Genomic DNA, 15,924 nt, shown 5'->3' on the forward strand with positions numbered 1-15,924 from the left:
GGTCCTGCCCCCCAACTCCGCAGTCAGACGGGACTCTCAGCCAGCCAGTAAAACAGAAGGTTTATTAGACGACAGGAACATGGTCTAACACAGAGCTTGTAGGTGCAGAGAACAGGACCCCTCAGCTGGGTCCATTTTGGGGGGCAGTGAGCCAGACAACCACGTCTGCCCTTCACTCCATGTCCCAGCCAGCCCCAAACTGAAACTCCCTCCAGCCCCTCCTCCTCTGGGCTTCGTCCCTTTCCCAGGCCAGGAGGTCACCTGATTCCTTTGTTCTCCAACCCTTTAGCTCTCTTCTGGGGGGCGGGGAGGGGGTGGAAGGGCCCAGGCCATCAGTTGCCAGGAAACAGGGTGTCAGCCATTCTCTGTGTCCAGACCCCTGCACACACCTGCCCTCTAGGGCTCTGCAACGATCATACACCCTTACCCCACCCCCTAGATACTTAAGAACTGCCTAGGGGAAACTGAGGCACCCCCACACTATTCAGAGGAGCCATTAAGAACAGTCCCACTTCAACACATCTCTCCCCCCTTCGAGATTGAAATGACCGGGGTCACTTTAGCCAGTGACCTGGGATGTTCGAAGCCACCAACGTTCCCATGGATGCCCCAGCATCCTTCCCATTCCTTGGTAGGAGTTACACCAGGCCCTTCCAGTTTCACGCCCTCCCTTAGGTCGGGGGTGGTCGATAGCACTTGCAGGATGCATGTGGGAAGGTTTCTGCGGCCCGTGCCCTTTGGCCACCCCAAAACCCCAGGGGGTCAAACTGGGATTGGGTCTTCTCCCCAACAAGCTGGCCAAACACAGCCACTTGGTTATAGGACTGTTTAACTTTCTTAACAGCTTTCACTTCATCTGAGACCTTCTCAAAGCTCTCCACACTGGATCTTTCAACAGGAAAGTCAGTGGATCCATTCACAACAGAAAATTTCTGGCTGTTAGGAACTGAAACTTTCTTGATTAAATCACTTTCACACCCTTCAGTTGCAGTAAACTGCTTGCAAAGACTCCATGAGGATTCCTTTCCCTAGGGCTTTTCTATGCAACAATTCACCCCTCACAGAAATTCTGCTCTTACCCTCTTCACCTAGGGCTTGCTCTAGAGGAACACTTTCCTGAGCAACAACAGACTCTTTCTGGGTCTCCCTTACATCCAGAATTACCTCTGGCCCATCCGGCGGATTCCTACACAATCCCCTTTCAGGTTTCAGAGTAACAGCCGTGTTAGTCTGTATTTGCAAAAAGAAAAGGAGTACTTGTGGCACCTTAGAGACTAACCAATTTATTTGAGCATGAGTGAGCTGTAGCTCACGAAAGCTCATGCTCAGATAAATTGGTTAGTCTCTAAGGTGCCACAAGTCCTCCTTTTCTTTTTGCAAATCCCCTTTCAGGCAAACTTACAGACTTCCTAGATAAAAGGTCAGAAGCATTCTCCTTCCCTTTGCCACACACAAGTTCAGGAATCTTTTCCTTCTTGCCACAGGTTTCCACACCCTCAGTAGGTAACACAATCACATCATCTTCATGGTCTCCTTGTGCCCTGGCTAGGATCTCACCCTGATTAGACAGAGTTGCGACACCCTTTCCAACAACACACTAGCAACAGGCAAAATACAAGCACCAGAATTGTCTGGTCTCTGGGATTTTGCAGAGACACTAACTGGATGCAACCTAGTTACAGGGCCATTCTCCCGAGCAGATACAAACTTAGGACCCTTCCCTTCCTGGGCTTTAGCTGAATCCAGAACCAGCTCTGAGACAACTGCACTCCCCTCAACCGTCACAGGCTGAAAGGCCCCTTCTGTCTGCTCCACAGACAAAGAAGAGCCGGACACACTTTCTCCTTTCCCAGACACACAGCTTGGGATCTCTTTCCCCTTGTCCCAGCATACAAGGCTGGTCACAGACAACTGCTTGAAGATCAGGGTAGCTCCCGCCACAGGCAAGTCAATACCCCTGACAGACACAGGCACGTTTCCTTCACTGTCCCAATTCTCCACCCAGCTAACAGGTAAGGTCCAGGGACACTCATCTCCCACTCTCCTCGCCTTCCCACCCTGCTGACTAGACAAAGCCATCAGCTCACAAGGCTGCCTAGGCTCATCCAAACTTTCCTTACCAAGCTGTCACGGAGTCCCTGTGCGATGCTCTGGAACTGCTCCCCATGAAGCAGTGGGGGAGGTTTAGATTGGATATTAGGAAAAACTTTTTCACTAAGAGGGTGGTGAAACACTGGAATGCGTTACCTAGGGAGGTGGTAGAATCTCCTTCCTTAGAGGTTTTTAAGGTCAGGCTTGACAAAGCCCTGGCTGGGATGATTTAACTGGGAATTGGTCCTGCTTTGAGCAGGGGGTTGGACTAGATGACCTTCAGGGGTCCCTTCCAACCCTGATATTCTATGATTCTATATGATTCTAAGCCTGCCAGGACTCTGGGGAAGTCTCCTTTCTGTGAGCAGCCTGTCTGCAGGACACACAGCTCACACAGCTTCCACCTCCCTGGGTCTGACCTCGGAGCATTCAGCCTCCTCTGCCCCTCCATGCGCTTCTCCCAGCGAGTCCGCTCAGGCAGGGCTCATGGAGAAGCCAGAGGGTCCTGCACCCCAACTCCGCAGTCAGACGTGACTCTCAGGCAGCCAGTAAAACAGAGGTTTATTAGACGACAGGAACATGGTCTAACACAGAGCTTGTAGGTGCAGAGAACAGGATCCCTCAGCTGGGTCCATTTTGGGGGGCAGTGAGCCAGACAACAACGTCTTCCCTTCACTCCATGTCCCAGCCAGCCCCAAACTGACTCTTCCTCCAGCCCCTCCTCATCTGTGCTTTGTTCCTTTCCTGGGCCAGGTGGTCACCTGATTCCTTTCTTCTCGAACCCTTCAGCTTTCACCTTGGGGGTGGGGGGGGCCCAGGCCATCAGTTGCCAGGAAACAGGGTGTCGGCCATTCTCTGTGTCCAGACCTCTGCACACACCTGCCCTCTAGGGCTCTGCAATGATCATACACCCTTACCCCACCACCTAGATACTTAAGAACTGCATAGGGGAAACTGAGGCACCCCCACAATATTCGGAGGAAACATTAAGAACAGTCCCACTTCGTCACACAAGCACCTTGCCACTCCCCACAGATCCCCTGCCCTGCCTGTGTCTCCCCCACCTCAGCTGGGGTCTCAGCTCCCACTGTGCTCAGCGCTGCCCTTGCTGTCCCAGTGGGGGCAGGCAGCGAGCTCACTGCTTTCCTCACTGCATCGTTCCCTGGATTCAAATTCAAACCCTTGGCAGTTACAGGAAAAGGGCCTGGATCCTATCCCAAAGAGACACACTCACCCCACAACAGGGTCTCACAGCTGTTATCCTGGAGCACCCCAACGGCCAGCCAGCCTCACCCCTCCTGGGTCTGCACAGGGATCTGGGCCACAGGCAGGGCGAGAGGCTGTGACGATGTGACGCAGCAGGGAGGGGGGAGTGTTGACCTGGGAATGGGCCCTGGGGAGGGGAGACCTGAGAGCCTGTCACCTGAGCCAGGAGGGGGAGGGGGAGGTAACACCTCTGCCCAGGAATGTGAACAGAGGCTGCAGGAGGGAGCCTGCTGTGTGGGGGTTTAGTTTCAGTTTGGAGCTGGGTGGAGGAACGCAGGGAACCCCAGGGCTGGGGTCTAAGCTCCCTGCTCCCCCAGAAGGACTTGACTGAGGGGTCCTGGTTGTACCCACAAGCTCTCTTTTAGACTGTGTTCCTGTGGTCCAATAAACCTTCTGTTTTACTGGCTGGCTGAGAGTCTCAGTGAATCCCTGGAAGAGGGGTGCAGGGCCTGGACTCCCCACACTCCGTGACAACTGGTGGCAGCGGTGGGATGTACTGCACCCCGTGAACAGCGCTTCCTGCAGTAAGTGACTGGGGAGCAGTAAAACAAAGGGGGATTGACGGGGACCAGGGGTGCTGAAGATTCAGAGAGAGACCGTTTCAGGGGGCGGTTAACCCCTGGGAGTGTGTGACCAGAGAGAAGGACTTTTGCAGTAACAGAGTCCCCCGGGGGATTGCAGCGAGCGGTCCCAGGGGCGGAGGAGTCTGCAGCTCGACCCTGGCAAAGAGGTGGTGACCTCAAGAAGGACTGGCACACGAGGGGCTTTTCCTGGAAACCGTGGAAAGCTGCCCGGCCTGCGAGTGGCCAGCAGGGAGATGTACGCTAAACGCCTAAAGAGCGACCTGGTGGAGCTGTGCAGGCAGAGGGGGCTGCGCATCGGGAGGTCCACCAAGGAACAGCTGATTGCCCAGTTGGAGGAGAGGGATCGCTTGGATGACCCGATCCCTGTCCCGGAGGGAAGCCGCCCGGCAGACGCAGCGTGGGCCCTGGGGTCTGACCGGGCTGGTAGGGGTCAGACTGCTGCCGAGGACATCCCGAGACCCTTCCTACCTATGCCTGGGGAAGGGGTTGGGGGAAGCCCAGTGAATACTGAGGGCACCCTGACCCCGGCAGCCAGCAGGGGATCCTCCCGGCGGAGCTCCCCATCCCTGGAGCGGATGCGGCTGGAATGGGAGTGAGAGATGAAAATGAGGGAGCTGGAGGTCCATGAAAAACAACGTCAACATGAGGAGAAACAATGTTAACATGAGCAGGATGAGAAGGAGAGGGAACGTCAGGAGAAGGAGAAACAAAGACAGCATGAACTGGAGCTGGCCAGGCTGAGGAGCAGTGGGGCCCCGGCTGCGGCTGCGGTGAGTGCGGGGGGACCCAAGACTGCAAGGAGCTTTGATAAGTGCTTCCTGGCCCAGCGGAAGGAGGGGGAGGACATAGATAGCTTCCTGACGGCCTTTGAGAAGGCCTGTGAGATGCACAGGGTTGACCCTGCAGACAGGCTCCAGTTCCTCACCCCCTTACTGGACCCCAAAGCCGTGGAGGTGTACAGCCGGATGACAGGGGCGGAGGCAGAGGACTATGAACTGTTCAAGCAGGCCCTGCTCCGTGAGTTTGGGCTGACCCCCGAGATGTACCGGAGAAGGTTCCGGAGTCAGCGTAAAACGCCTGAGGTCACCTACCTACAACTGGTCAACCGGATGCAGGGATATGCCCGCAAGTGGACAGCTGGGGCCCGAGCTAAAGCGGACCTGCTGGACCTAATCGTACTGGAGCAACTGTATGATCAGTGCCCTTCCGACCTGAGGCTGTGGCTGGTGGACAAAAAGCTCGAGAACCCCCAGCACGCAGGGCAGCTGGCCGACGAGTTTGTGAACAGTCGGTCAGGGGGTAGCCGGGAGGAGTCCCAAAAGAACAGGCGCCCCCCGATGCAGAGAGAGAGAGTCAGTATTGCCGATCCTGTGACCCCTGTCAGAGGGTGGGGAAGGCCCGGGACAAGGGGAAAGCAGCTTTGAAACCTTTGCCCATCATAGAGGAGCCTTTCCAGAAGGTGGCCATGGACATCGTGGGGCCTCTCAGCAGGACGACCCGGTCGGGGAAGAAATACATTCTGGTGGTGGTAGATTTTGCCACCCGCTACCCCGAGGCAGTGCCCTTAGCTTCCATTGAAGCCGACACCGTGGCCGATGCGCTCCTGACCATTTTCAGCCGCGTGGGGTTCCCCAAGGAAGTCTTGACAGACCAAGGCTCCAACTTCATGTCGGCCCTGCTCCGGTGCTTGTGGGAGAAATGTGGGGTCCGGCACGACTGGGCCTCAGCTTATCACCCCCAGTCCAATGGGCTGGTGGAGAGGTTCAACGGGACGCTGAAGATGATGCTGAAAACCTTTATGAACCAGCACCCGCAGGATTGGGACAAGTACTTACCTCACCTGCTCTTCGCGTACAGGGAGGTGCCCCAGGAGTCGACCGGATTTTCGCCTTTCGAACTGTTATATGGCAGGAGGGTGAGGGGACCCCTGGACCTGATGAGAGACGAATGGGAGGGGAAGGCCACTCCCGATGGAGAGTCAGTGGTGGAGTATGTCCTGATCTTCCGAGAGAGACTGGCTGAACTCATGGGCCTGGCCAGGGAGAATCTGGCCAGAGCCCAGAGGAAGCAGAAGGTCTGGTATGACCGCACGGCACGGGCCCGTGCCTACGCCACCGGGGATCAGGTGATGGTTCTCATCCCCGTGAGAAAGAACAAACTACAGGCCGCCTGGGAGGGCCCTTTCAAGGTCATCAAGCAGCTCAATGAGGTAAACTATGTGGTGGAGCTGTCGAACCGGGCGCGCCACCGCCGGGTGTACCATGTGAATATGATGAAGCCATATTATGCCAGGGGGAATGTGGTGTTGGCCGTGTGTGGACAGTGGGAAGAGCAGGGAGATGACCCTTTAGTGGATCTATTCCCTGGGACCAGAGCTGGTTCCCCCCTGGAAACAATTCCCCTCTCGGATCAGCTAACCCCTGCCCAGCAAGCTGAGGTCAGGGGGGTGCTGCATCCCTACCGACAGCTGTTTTCCAACCAGCCTGGACGCACTAATCTGACTGTCCACCGGGTGCAGACAGGGTCACACCCGCCGATAAGATGCTCCCCCTTCCGAGTCACAGGGAAAACTGCTCAGGACCTGGAAAGAGAGGTCCGGGACATGCTGGCTTTGGGGGTGATCCAGCCATCTGCCAGCCCTTGGGCCTCGCCGGTGGTGCTGGTCCCCAAAAAGGACGGGTCGGTCCGGTTCTGTGTGGACTATCAGAAGCTCAATGCCATCACTGTATCTGATGCCTACCCCATGCCCAGGCCGGACGAGCTCCTAGACAAGCTGGGAGGAGCTCGGTACCTTACCACCATGGACCTTACAAAGGGCTACTGGCAAGTGCCGCTGGATGCAGATGCCCGACTGAAATCGGCCTTTATCACCCCTCTGGGGCTCTATGAGTTCCTGACCCTGCCTTTCGGCCTCAAGGGAGCGCCGGCCACCTTCCAGCGCCTGGTGGACCAGCTCCTGAGGGGGATGGAGAGTTTTGCCGTGGCGTATATTGATGACATCTGTGTCTTTAGCCAGACCTGGGAGGACCACGTGTCCCAGCTTAGACAAGCGCTGGACTGACTCCAGGGGGCTGGGCTGACTGTAAAAGCGGAGAAGTGCAAGGTGGGGATGGCTGAAGTATCTTGCCTGGGCCATCGGATGGGGAGTGGCCGCCTAAAGCCGGAACCAGCCAAGGTGGAGGTGATCAGAGACTGGCCCGCTCCCCACACCAAAAAGCAGGTCCAAGCCTTTATTGGGATGGCAGGATACTACCGAAGATTTGTGCCCCACTTTAGCGCCATAGCCACCCCCATCACTGAGCTATGCAAGAAGGGGAAGCCAGACAAGGTGGTCTGGACCGAGCAGTGCCAGGAGGCTTTCCGGGCGCTGAAGGAGGCTCTGGTCAGTGGCCCAGTTCTGGCAAACCCAGACTTTGACAAGCCCTTTGTGGTGTTCACCGATGCCTCCGACACGGGACTGGGGGCTGTGTTAATGCAGGAGGATGAAAAGGGGGAGAGACACCCCATCATGTACCTGAGCAAGAAGTTGCTACCCCGGGAGCAACACTACGCGGCCATCGAGAAGGAGTGCCTGGCCATGGTGTGGGCCCTCAAGAAACTAGAGCCCTATCTCTTCGGGCGACACTTCACCGTCTACACCGACCACTCTCCCCTGACCTGGCTGCACCAGATGAAAGGAGCCAACGCCAAACTCCTGAGATGGAGCCTGCTCCTGCAGGATTACGACATGGACGTGGTCCACGTGAAGGGAAGGGCCAACCTGATAGCGGATGCGCTGTCCCGGAGAGGGGGCCCTGAACTTCCCCAGGTCACTGGTAACAGTGACCCCGCTCAGTTCAGTCTCGAAGGGGGGAGAGATGTGACGATGTGACGCAGCAAGGAGGGGGGAGTGCTGACCTGGGAATGTGTCCTGGGGATGGGAGACTTGAGAGCCTGTCACCTGAGCCAGGATGGGGACGGGGAGGTAACACCTCTGCCCGGGAATGTGGACAGAGGCTGCAGAAGGGAGCCTGCTGGGGGGGTTTATTTTCAGTTTGGGGCTGGGTGGAGGAACTCAGGGAACCCCAGTGCTGGGGTCTAAGCTCTCTGCTCCCCCAGAAGGACTTGACTGAGGGGTCCTGGTTGTACCCACAAGCTCTGTTTGAGACTGTGTTCCTGTTGTCCAATAAACCTTCCGCTTTACTGGCTGGTTGAGAGTCTCAGTGAATCCCAGGAAGAGGGGTGCAGGGCCCGGACTCCCCCGCACTCCGTGACAGAGGCTTCGTCCCTGGGACCCTCACCCAGCTCACACAGGCCCTCAGCCTCTGAGGCTGCACCACCCAGGGCCTGACACCAGTTCTCTCTGTCCCAGGATCTCGCCACCCCAGGAATGTCTCCCCATTGACCATCACCTTCCGCTCCCACTGGGGGTCCGAGGGGCCTGGCCCCAGGAAACTCCACACAGACATAGGTTGGGGTCTGGAGTGGGAGCCTGTCCACCTCCCCACCCATCTGGCTGATGGAGTCTATGGTCTTGGGACCCAGCAAGGGAGCTAGACACCGGGGCTTTTCCGCAGGGTCCCCCTGGTTCAAATCTCCAGCCTGCTCAAAGGCAGTGAGATGGGCATCTACATCCCCCCCTTCCTTAACCAGGGGCAGCAATTTAGTCTCGAGGTTCCCTGCGGAACTGGCCCCCCGGGGTCTATCCCCACTCACCCCGGGGAGGTCCCCTAGGCCTCTCCACTCCCCCACCGCCAGTTCATGCTTCTGGTGCTTCTGCAGCTCTTTCTCGGGCTCTCGCTGTCTCCCACAGTCCTCTTGCTCTCTCGGACTCAGCTCCAATCCCATCCATCTCCGATCCCCGAATGGGGAACCCAATCGCGAAGAACCTCGTCTGGTCGGGGACAGGAGTCTTGGGGATGCCTGGCTCCCACTCCAGCTGCTCCCAGATCCTGCTCTTGCCCCATTTGGGGTCAGGAATCTGTTCCTTAGAGCGGTCATCCTCCTCCAGCTGCACAATTAACTGTGCTTTGGTGAACTTTCCAATGCTCAACCCTCTCTTTCTGCACAGGGTTACAATGTCCTTCTTAAGGAGACGGTGACAGGCCGTCACTCCGCTCTTCCCAAGTTGTTGAGGACTCACAGGCCTGTGTGCTCTCAGCTCCCCACGGTTTCCAGGTAGAACCCCTCATGTGCCAGCCCTTCTCGAGGTCACCACCTCCTTGCCAGGGTCGAGCCGCAGACTCCTCCGCCCCTTGGACTGCTCGCTGCGATCCCCAGGGGAACCCTGTTACTGCAAAAGTCCTTCTGGAGATAGAGGTGGTTAGGGACTATTTAGAAAAGCTGGACGTGCACAAGTCCATGGGGCCGGATGAGTTGCATCCGAGAGTGCTGAAGGAATTGGCGGCTGTGATTGCAGAGCCATTGGCCATTATCTTTGAAAACTCGTGGCGAACCGGGGAAGTCCCGGATGACTGGAAAAAGGCTAATGTAGTGCCAATCTTTAAAAAAGGGAAGAAGGAGGATCCTGGGAACTACAGGCCAGTCAGCCTCACCTCAGTCCTGGAAAAATCATGGAGCAGGTCCTCAAAGAATCAATCCTGAAGCACTTGCATGAGAGGAAAGTGATCAGGAACAGCCAGCATGGATTCACCAAGGGAAGGTCATGCCTGACTAATCTAATCGCCTTTTATGATGAGATTACTGGTTCTGTGGATGAAGGGAAAGCAGTGGATGTATTGTTTCTAGACTTTAGCAAGCTTTTGACACGGTCTCCCACAGTATTCTTGTCAGCAAGTTAAGGAAGTATGGGCTGGATGAATGCACTACAAGGTGGGTAGAAAGTTGGCTAGATTGTCGGGCTCAACGGGTAGTGATCAATGGCTCCATGTCTAGTTGGCAGCCGGTGTCAAGTGGAGTGCCCCAGGGGTCGGTCCTGGGGCCGGTTTTGTTCAATATCTTCATAAATGATCTGGAGGATGGTGTGGATTGCACTCTCAGCAAATTTGCGGATGATACTAAACTGGGAGGAGTGGTAGATACGCTGGAGGGGAGGGATAGGATACAGAAGGACCAAGACAAATTGGAGGATTGGGCCAAAAGAAATCTGATGAGGTTCAATAAGGATAAGTGCAGGGTCCTGCACTTAGGATGGAAGAACCCAATGCACAGCTACAGACTAGGGACCGAATGGCTAGGCAGCAGTTCTGCGGAAAAGGACCTAGGGGTGACAGTGGACGAGAAGCTGGATATGAGTCAGCAGTGTGCCCTTGTTGCCAAGAAGGCCAATGGCATTTTGGGATGTATAAGTAGGCGCATAGCAAGCAGATCGAGGGACGTGATCGTTCCCCTCTATTCGACATTGGTGAGGCCTCATCTGGAGTACTGTGTCCAGTTTTGGGCCCCACACTTCAAGAAGGATGTGGATAAATTGGAGAGAGTCCAGCGAAGGGCAACAAAAATGATTAGGGGATTGGAACACATGAGTTATGAGGAGAGGCTGAGGGAGCTGGGATTGTTTAGCCTGCAGAAGAGAAGAATGAGGGGGGATTTGATAGCTGCTTTCAACTACCTGAAAGGGGGTTCCAAAGAGGATGGCTCTAGACTGTTCTCAATGGTAGCAGATGACAGAACGAGGAGTAATGGTCTCAAGTTGCAGTGGGGGAGGTTTAGATTGGATATTAGGAAAAACTTTTTCACTAAGAGGGTGGTGAAACACTGGAATGGGTTCCCTAGGGAGGTGGTAGAATCTCCTTCCTTAGAGGTTTTTAAGGTCAGGCTTGACAAAGCCCTGGCTGGGATGATTTAACTGGGAATTGGTCCTGCTTCGAGCAGGGGGTTGGACTAGATGACCTTCAGGGGTCCCTTCCAACCCTGATATTCTATGATTCTATGATTCTCTCTCCCAGGGCCAAGCTGCAGGCTCCTCCGCCCGTGAGACTGCTCACTGCAGTCCCCAGGGGGACCCCATTACTGCACAGTCTTTCTTGCTGGTCACACACTCCCAGGGATTAACCGCCCTCTGAAACCGCTCCTCTCTGAGCCTTCAGCATGCCTGGTTCTCGTCAATCCCTCTTCGTTTTACTGCTCCCCAGTCACTTACTGCAGGAAGTGCCACCCATGGGGTGCAGTAGATCCCATGTCTGCCACCAGTTGTCACGGAGTCCCTGGGCGATGCTCTGGAACTGCTCCCCATGAAGCCAGTCAGGACTCTGGGGCAGTCGCTTTTCTGTGAGCAAAAAGAAAAGGAGGACTTGTGGCACCTTAGAGACTAACCAATTTATTTGAGCATGAGCTTTCGTGAGCTACAGCTCACTTCATCGGATGCATTCAGTGGAAATTGTAGAAGATCTTTTTGTACACACAAAGCATGAAAAAATACCTTCTCCCACCCCACTCTCCTGCTGGTAATAGCTTATCTAAAGTGACCACTCTCCTTACAATGTGTATGATAATCAAGGTGGGCCATTTCCAGCACAAATCCAGGGTTTAACAAGAAAGTCTGTGGGGGCGGGGGGGTAGGAAAAAACAAGGGGAAATAGGTTACCTTGCATAATGACTTAGCCACTCCCAGTCTCTATTCAAGCCTAAGTGAATTGTATCCAATTTGCAAATGAATTCCAATTCAGCAGTCTCTCGCTGGAGTCTGGATTTGAAGTTTTTTTGTTGTAATATAGCAACTTTCATGTCTGTAATCGCATGACCAGAGAGATTGAAGTGTTCTCCGACTGGTTTAGACTGTCTTCAGGACACAAAGCTCACACAGCTTCCACCTTCCTGGGTCTGACCTCGGAGCATTCAGCCTCCTCTGCCCCTCCATGCGCTTCCCACAGCGAGTCCGCTCAGGCAGGGCTCCTGGGGAAGCCAGAGGGTCCTGCCCCCAACTCCGCAGTCAGACGTGACTCTCAGCCAGCCAGTAAAACAGAGGTTTACTAGATGACAGGAACATGGTCTAACACAGAGCTTGTAGGTGCAGAGAACGGGACCCCTCAGCTGGGTCCATTTTGGGGCCAGTGAGCCAGACAACCCCGTCTGCCCTTCACTCCATGTCCCAGCCAGCCCCAAACTGAAACTCCCTCCAGCCCCTCCTCCTCTGGGCTTTGTCCCTTTCCCGGGCCAGGAGGTCACCTGATTCCTTTGTTCTCCAACACTTTAGCTCTCACCTTGCAGGGGGGAAGGGCCAGGTCATCAGTTGCCAGAAAAGAGGATGTCGGCCATTCTCTGTGTCCAGACTCCTGCATACACATGCCGTCTAGGGCTCTGCAAGGATCATACACCCTTACCCCACCCCCTAGATTCTTAAGAACTGCCTAAGGGAAACTGAGGCACCCCCACACTATTCAGAGGAAACATTAAGAACTGTCCCACTTGGTCACACCTTCATGATATTTAGCTGCTGTAGTGAGAGTCAGCCGACAGGCCTGTCTCCTGTAAGACATTAGCGTCTGCAGTTAGCATACGTCTTGAGGTCTATGAGCTTTGAAGAGATCAACGACCCAACGGAAACACCAAGTATTGGGGAGCTGAAAGTTGAGGGTTTAAGGGGAATTTCTGACCACAGGAACAACCAACCACCAGAGTGTCGTGGCAGTGAATCGACATCTCTGTAAGTAGAGTCAGAATGAGCTCTCCCCTGACATCTGGTGCTGAGCTGAAAAGGCCTTCAGGGGCTGATCTCGTTTGCATGGGCACACCCACCCCGCCTAGCATGATGGGACTGCTTGCCCAAAGGTCACGTTGCCTGCTGTGGGATCCCCGGTCTCTTTGTTATTGGGGCAGGAGTAATAAAGTGTTCTTATCCTGGTTATTTGAATCCAGGACAGTAGAACTGTACTTGGCATTTTATGCCTGAGGGGCTCTCCCTCAGCTGAGAAGCACTCACTAGGCAAGGGACATGGGTTCCAAAGGCCTGGGGCTTAGGAGAGGTAGTTGGGCTTTGAAATGCTGTCTTCTTGGGGGTGGGGTTTTTTTTTTTAAACACTGTGTAATAATAGAGCTGATTCAGATAAGAGTCTTGTAAAATGCTGTTGAGCTGAAATCGTTGAGACCTGGGTTTAAGCGTGAGATCTGCTCTGGGCGAGTGATTCTGGTGCAAGAAGCTTATGCAGGTGTGCTAGCAGTGAGGCTCCTCTGCGAACAGCTGAACTCACTGAGAGCTGTGTTAAGTGGGGGGTGGCCCTGAGGGCACATTGGTGAGTGGCGGGTGGAGAGGACCAGAGCAGGACCCCACACAGCAGTGAGGCAATTGGCCCTGAGCAGCGGAGCGTGTAAGGTGCCTCCGTACCTTCCACCTGGGCTGGGAGGTGAACTCTGCAGATGAAGTTCTGAACTCTGGGGCTGCACTGACTAAGGACAGGGGCTGAGAATTGGGTGACTTTTGGGTTGCTGGACTTAAGACCCTGAGAGGAAGAGGACACTGCCCAACTCACTTGGGGGTGGGTCTTTTGCTCATGGTTGGTGTTATGAATCCTGTTGGGGGTGTTTCCCCAACATAATGCTGCATTGTTTCCCTCCTTTATCAAAAGACTTTGGCTGCACTCAGACTCCGTGCTTGCGAGAGGGGAAGTTTTGCCTCTCAGAGGTGCCCAGGGTGTGGTGTGTAATTGTCCCAGGTCACTGGGTGGGGGCTCGAGCCGGTTGCACTGTGTTATTGGGAATGGATCCCCTAGATACTGAACCCGGCCCTTCTTGCTGCCAACGCTGATGGGCAGAAGGGTTACACATATAACAGGTACGTGAGGTAGATCCACACACACCTCAACACAAGCGGGCCATGGTAACGAATTGCCGTATAGGATAACAAGGGCTGTGTCCTGTGCCCCACTGGCTGCAGAGCCCCTGGGGCGTGGAGCCCTACAGAGCTGCTGCGGCCGATGCTCGCTGGAGCCTCCTTTGCGGGTGCCCGGCTGGAGCTGCCTCCCGCTGCCGCTCGGAGGGGCTGGGGCCTGGGCCCTGCCGCTCACCCAGCTCTGAGTGGAGCTGTGAGCGCCCAGAGTAGCCAGCCAGGCACGAGGCCCCAGGCCCAGTGTCTGGAGCAGGCCGCCTGGCCACAGAGAGGAAATCCAGCGGCTGGTGGGGCATACGTGGGGAGAGCCCACACAAGGGGCATGGAGCCCACTCACAGGAGCTCAGACCCCCCACGCAGCCCCCTCCGACACGGCCCCCATCAGGCTCTGAACGCGAGAGAACAGACCTCTTGGGCAGGGACGGGCGCTATAGTGAACTGTCCCTTGTCTCCCTAGGGGGCTGGGCCAGGCCCCAGGCGATACCTGGCCCAGCCCCGGGGACGGGCTTGGGGGGCTGCTGGGGCTCTTCTGTCTGCGGGGTCCTCGCCCGGCTGGCTCAGGGATCAGGTTGGAATGACCCAGCACCTGGGGTTAGCCCAGACCTGCCCATGGGGCGCTCCCCAGCACTCCAGCAGCTGGTGCTGGCCATGCCCCCAGGAGCCTGTCCCGGCCCCTGGGCAGGGTGTCCCTGTTCCTGGTGGGGATGGGGATGGGGGAGTGTGGCTGGGTGAGGGCAGAGGCCCCAGCTGGGTGGGCAGGAGCACAGGGCAAAGCCTGGGTGCGTGGCCCACTGCATGGGCAGGGCTTCGGCGCCCACCCCACCACGCTGCCAGCCACGCACTGTGGGGGAACCGGAGCTGGTAGCCTAAGCCCGGGTGGGTCGTGTCCCTGCAGCCCCATGGCACTGGGAGCTCTCCCCTGGCTCCCACTGCCTTCCTGGGGGGCTGAGCCCCATTCCCTGGGTGGCCAGAGGGGGGAGCTGGGCCGTGGGTTTGGGTTCCCAGACACGCTGCCCTCTTGGGGGAAGGAGATGGGGGACCTGGTGCCCAGGGTTCCCCTGCGTTAACGCAGCTGGTTCTCTCCAGCAGAGCCATGGTGGAGCACACGGTACCTGCCCCTTGGCTTGCTGGGGACCTGCCTCTTCCTTCTGGCCACCACCATCGGCCTGGGGGTTCGCTGTGAGTAGGGGACTCGGGCTGTGGGGGGCTTGTGGGGACAAAACGCCCGGCCAGGGGAGAGAGGGAAGGAGCTGCATGTGGGGAGTGATGATGTGGGGGGCAGGGGGCCCCATGGGGGGGGGTCAGGGCAACACAGGGCGCGGGGAGGGGTGAACCCGAGCAAAGGAGAGTTTGGGCTGCAGCTCAGGAAACCTCCCCAGCAGCAACACGGATCCAGCTGAGGAGCCATGGGGGGCCCTGTCCGGGGCATTTGGGGGCCCTGTCCTGGGGCAGGCAGGGTCCTGTTACCAGGGAGATGTGGGGGGCCCTGTCCCAGAGCAGGTGGGGACCTTTTACCAAGGAGATGTGGGGGGCCCTGTCCCAGGGCAGGTGGGGGCCCTGTTACCAGGAAAATGTGGGGGGCCCTGTCACAAGGGAGCCATGGGAGCCCCTGTCAGGGAATCCTCTCTGGGGAGGGGCCCATGGGGGGAGGGGCGGGGCCCTGTTTCTTGGGCCCTCTACCCGCTGCCCGCCTGGCACCCGCCCACCGGCACAGATGTTGCTGGGGCCAGTCAGCGCATGGTGGGGCTGACGCTTCCCCAGCTCCGCTGGCCAAGGGCTGTAGGGCACAGGCGGGTCCCTGGCAGGGCCAGGAAAGGCTGCTGGGCGGGCACTCGGCTGGCCCTGGCTGGCTGCCTGCAGGGCGCTCTGCCCAGCCCCTCGCTGGCCGGCACCCGGGGCCCCTCGCTGTGGGTTCGGAGGCTGCCTGCTGGCTGCAGCCCCCACTCACCTCCCAGCTGTTTGAACTGCCTCGGCCCAGCGTTCCTGAGTCTCCGTCACCGCTGCTGGAGGCTCTGGCATTTGTGGTGTTTAGATGTTGCTAAAACCACCGAATCAGCAAATTAAAAATACAGGAAAAGCATGTTTTTGCTGTGGATCCCCACAACACCTTGCAAGCTACACAGGATGTCCAGCAAAAGTAGCTCAGTGCAATTATTGCAAAAAGACTGGACATTTTGCTCAAGTATGTCGCAGTAGCCAGTTCAATAAACAGGTGCATAC

The 15,924-nt window shown here is 56.7% G+C and overlaps 1 protein-coding gene across 1 annotated transcript in view; it reads left to right on the top strand.

The window, feature by feature from the left end:
• Window positions 1-15,924, top strand: part of LOC140911997 (B-cell differentiation antigen CD72-like) — a 40,750-nt gene that overhangs the window by 547 nt on the left and 24,279 nt on the right. The window contains exon 3 of the mRNA XM_073346151.1: window positions 14,794-14,883. Coding sequence (XP_073202252.1) covers window positions 14,794-14,883 — 90 coding nt within the window. The remainder of the gene's footprint in view (window positions 1-14,793; window positions 14,884-15,924) is intronic.

This window comes from Lepidochelys kempii, chromosome 5, assembly GCF_965140265.1.
Source record: "Lepidochelys kempii isolate rLepKem1 chromosome 5, rLepKem1.hap2, whole genome shotgun sequence".
In the NCBI taxonomy this organism is placed as follows: domain Eukaryota; kingdom Metazoa; phylum Chordata; order Testudines; family Cheloniidae; genus Lepidochelys; species Lepidochelys kempii.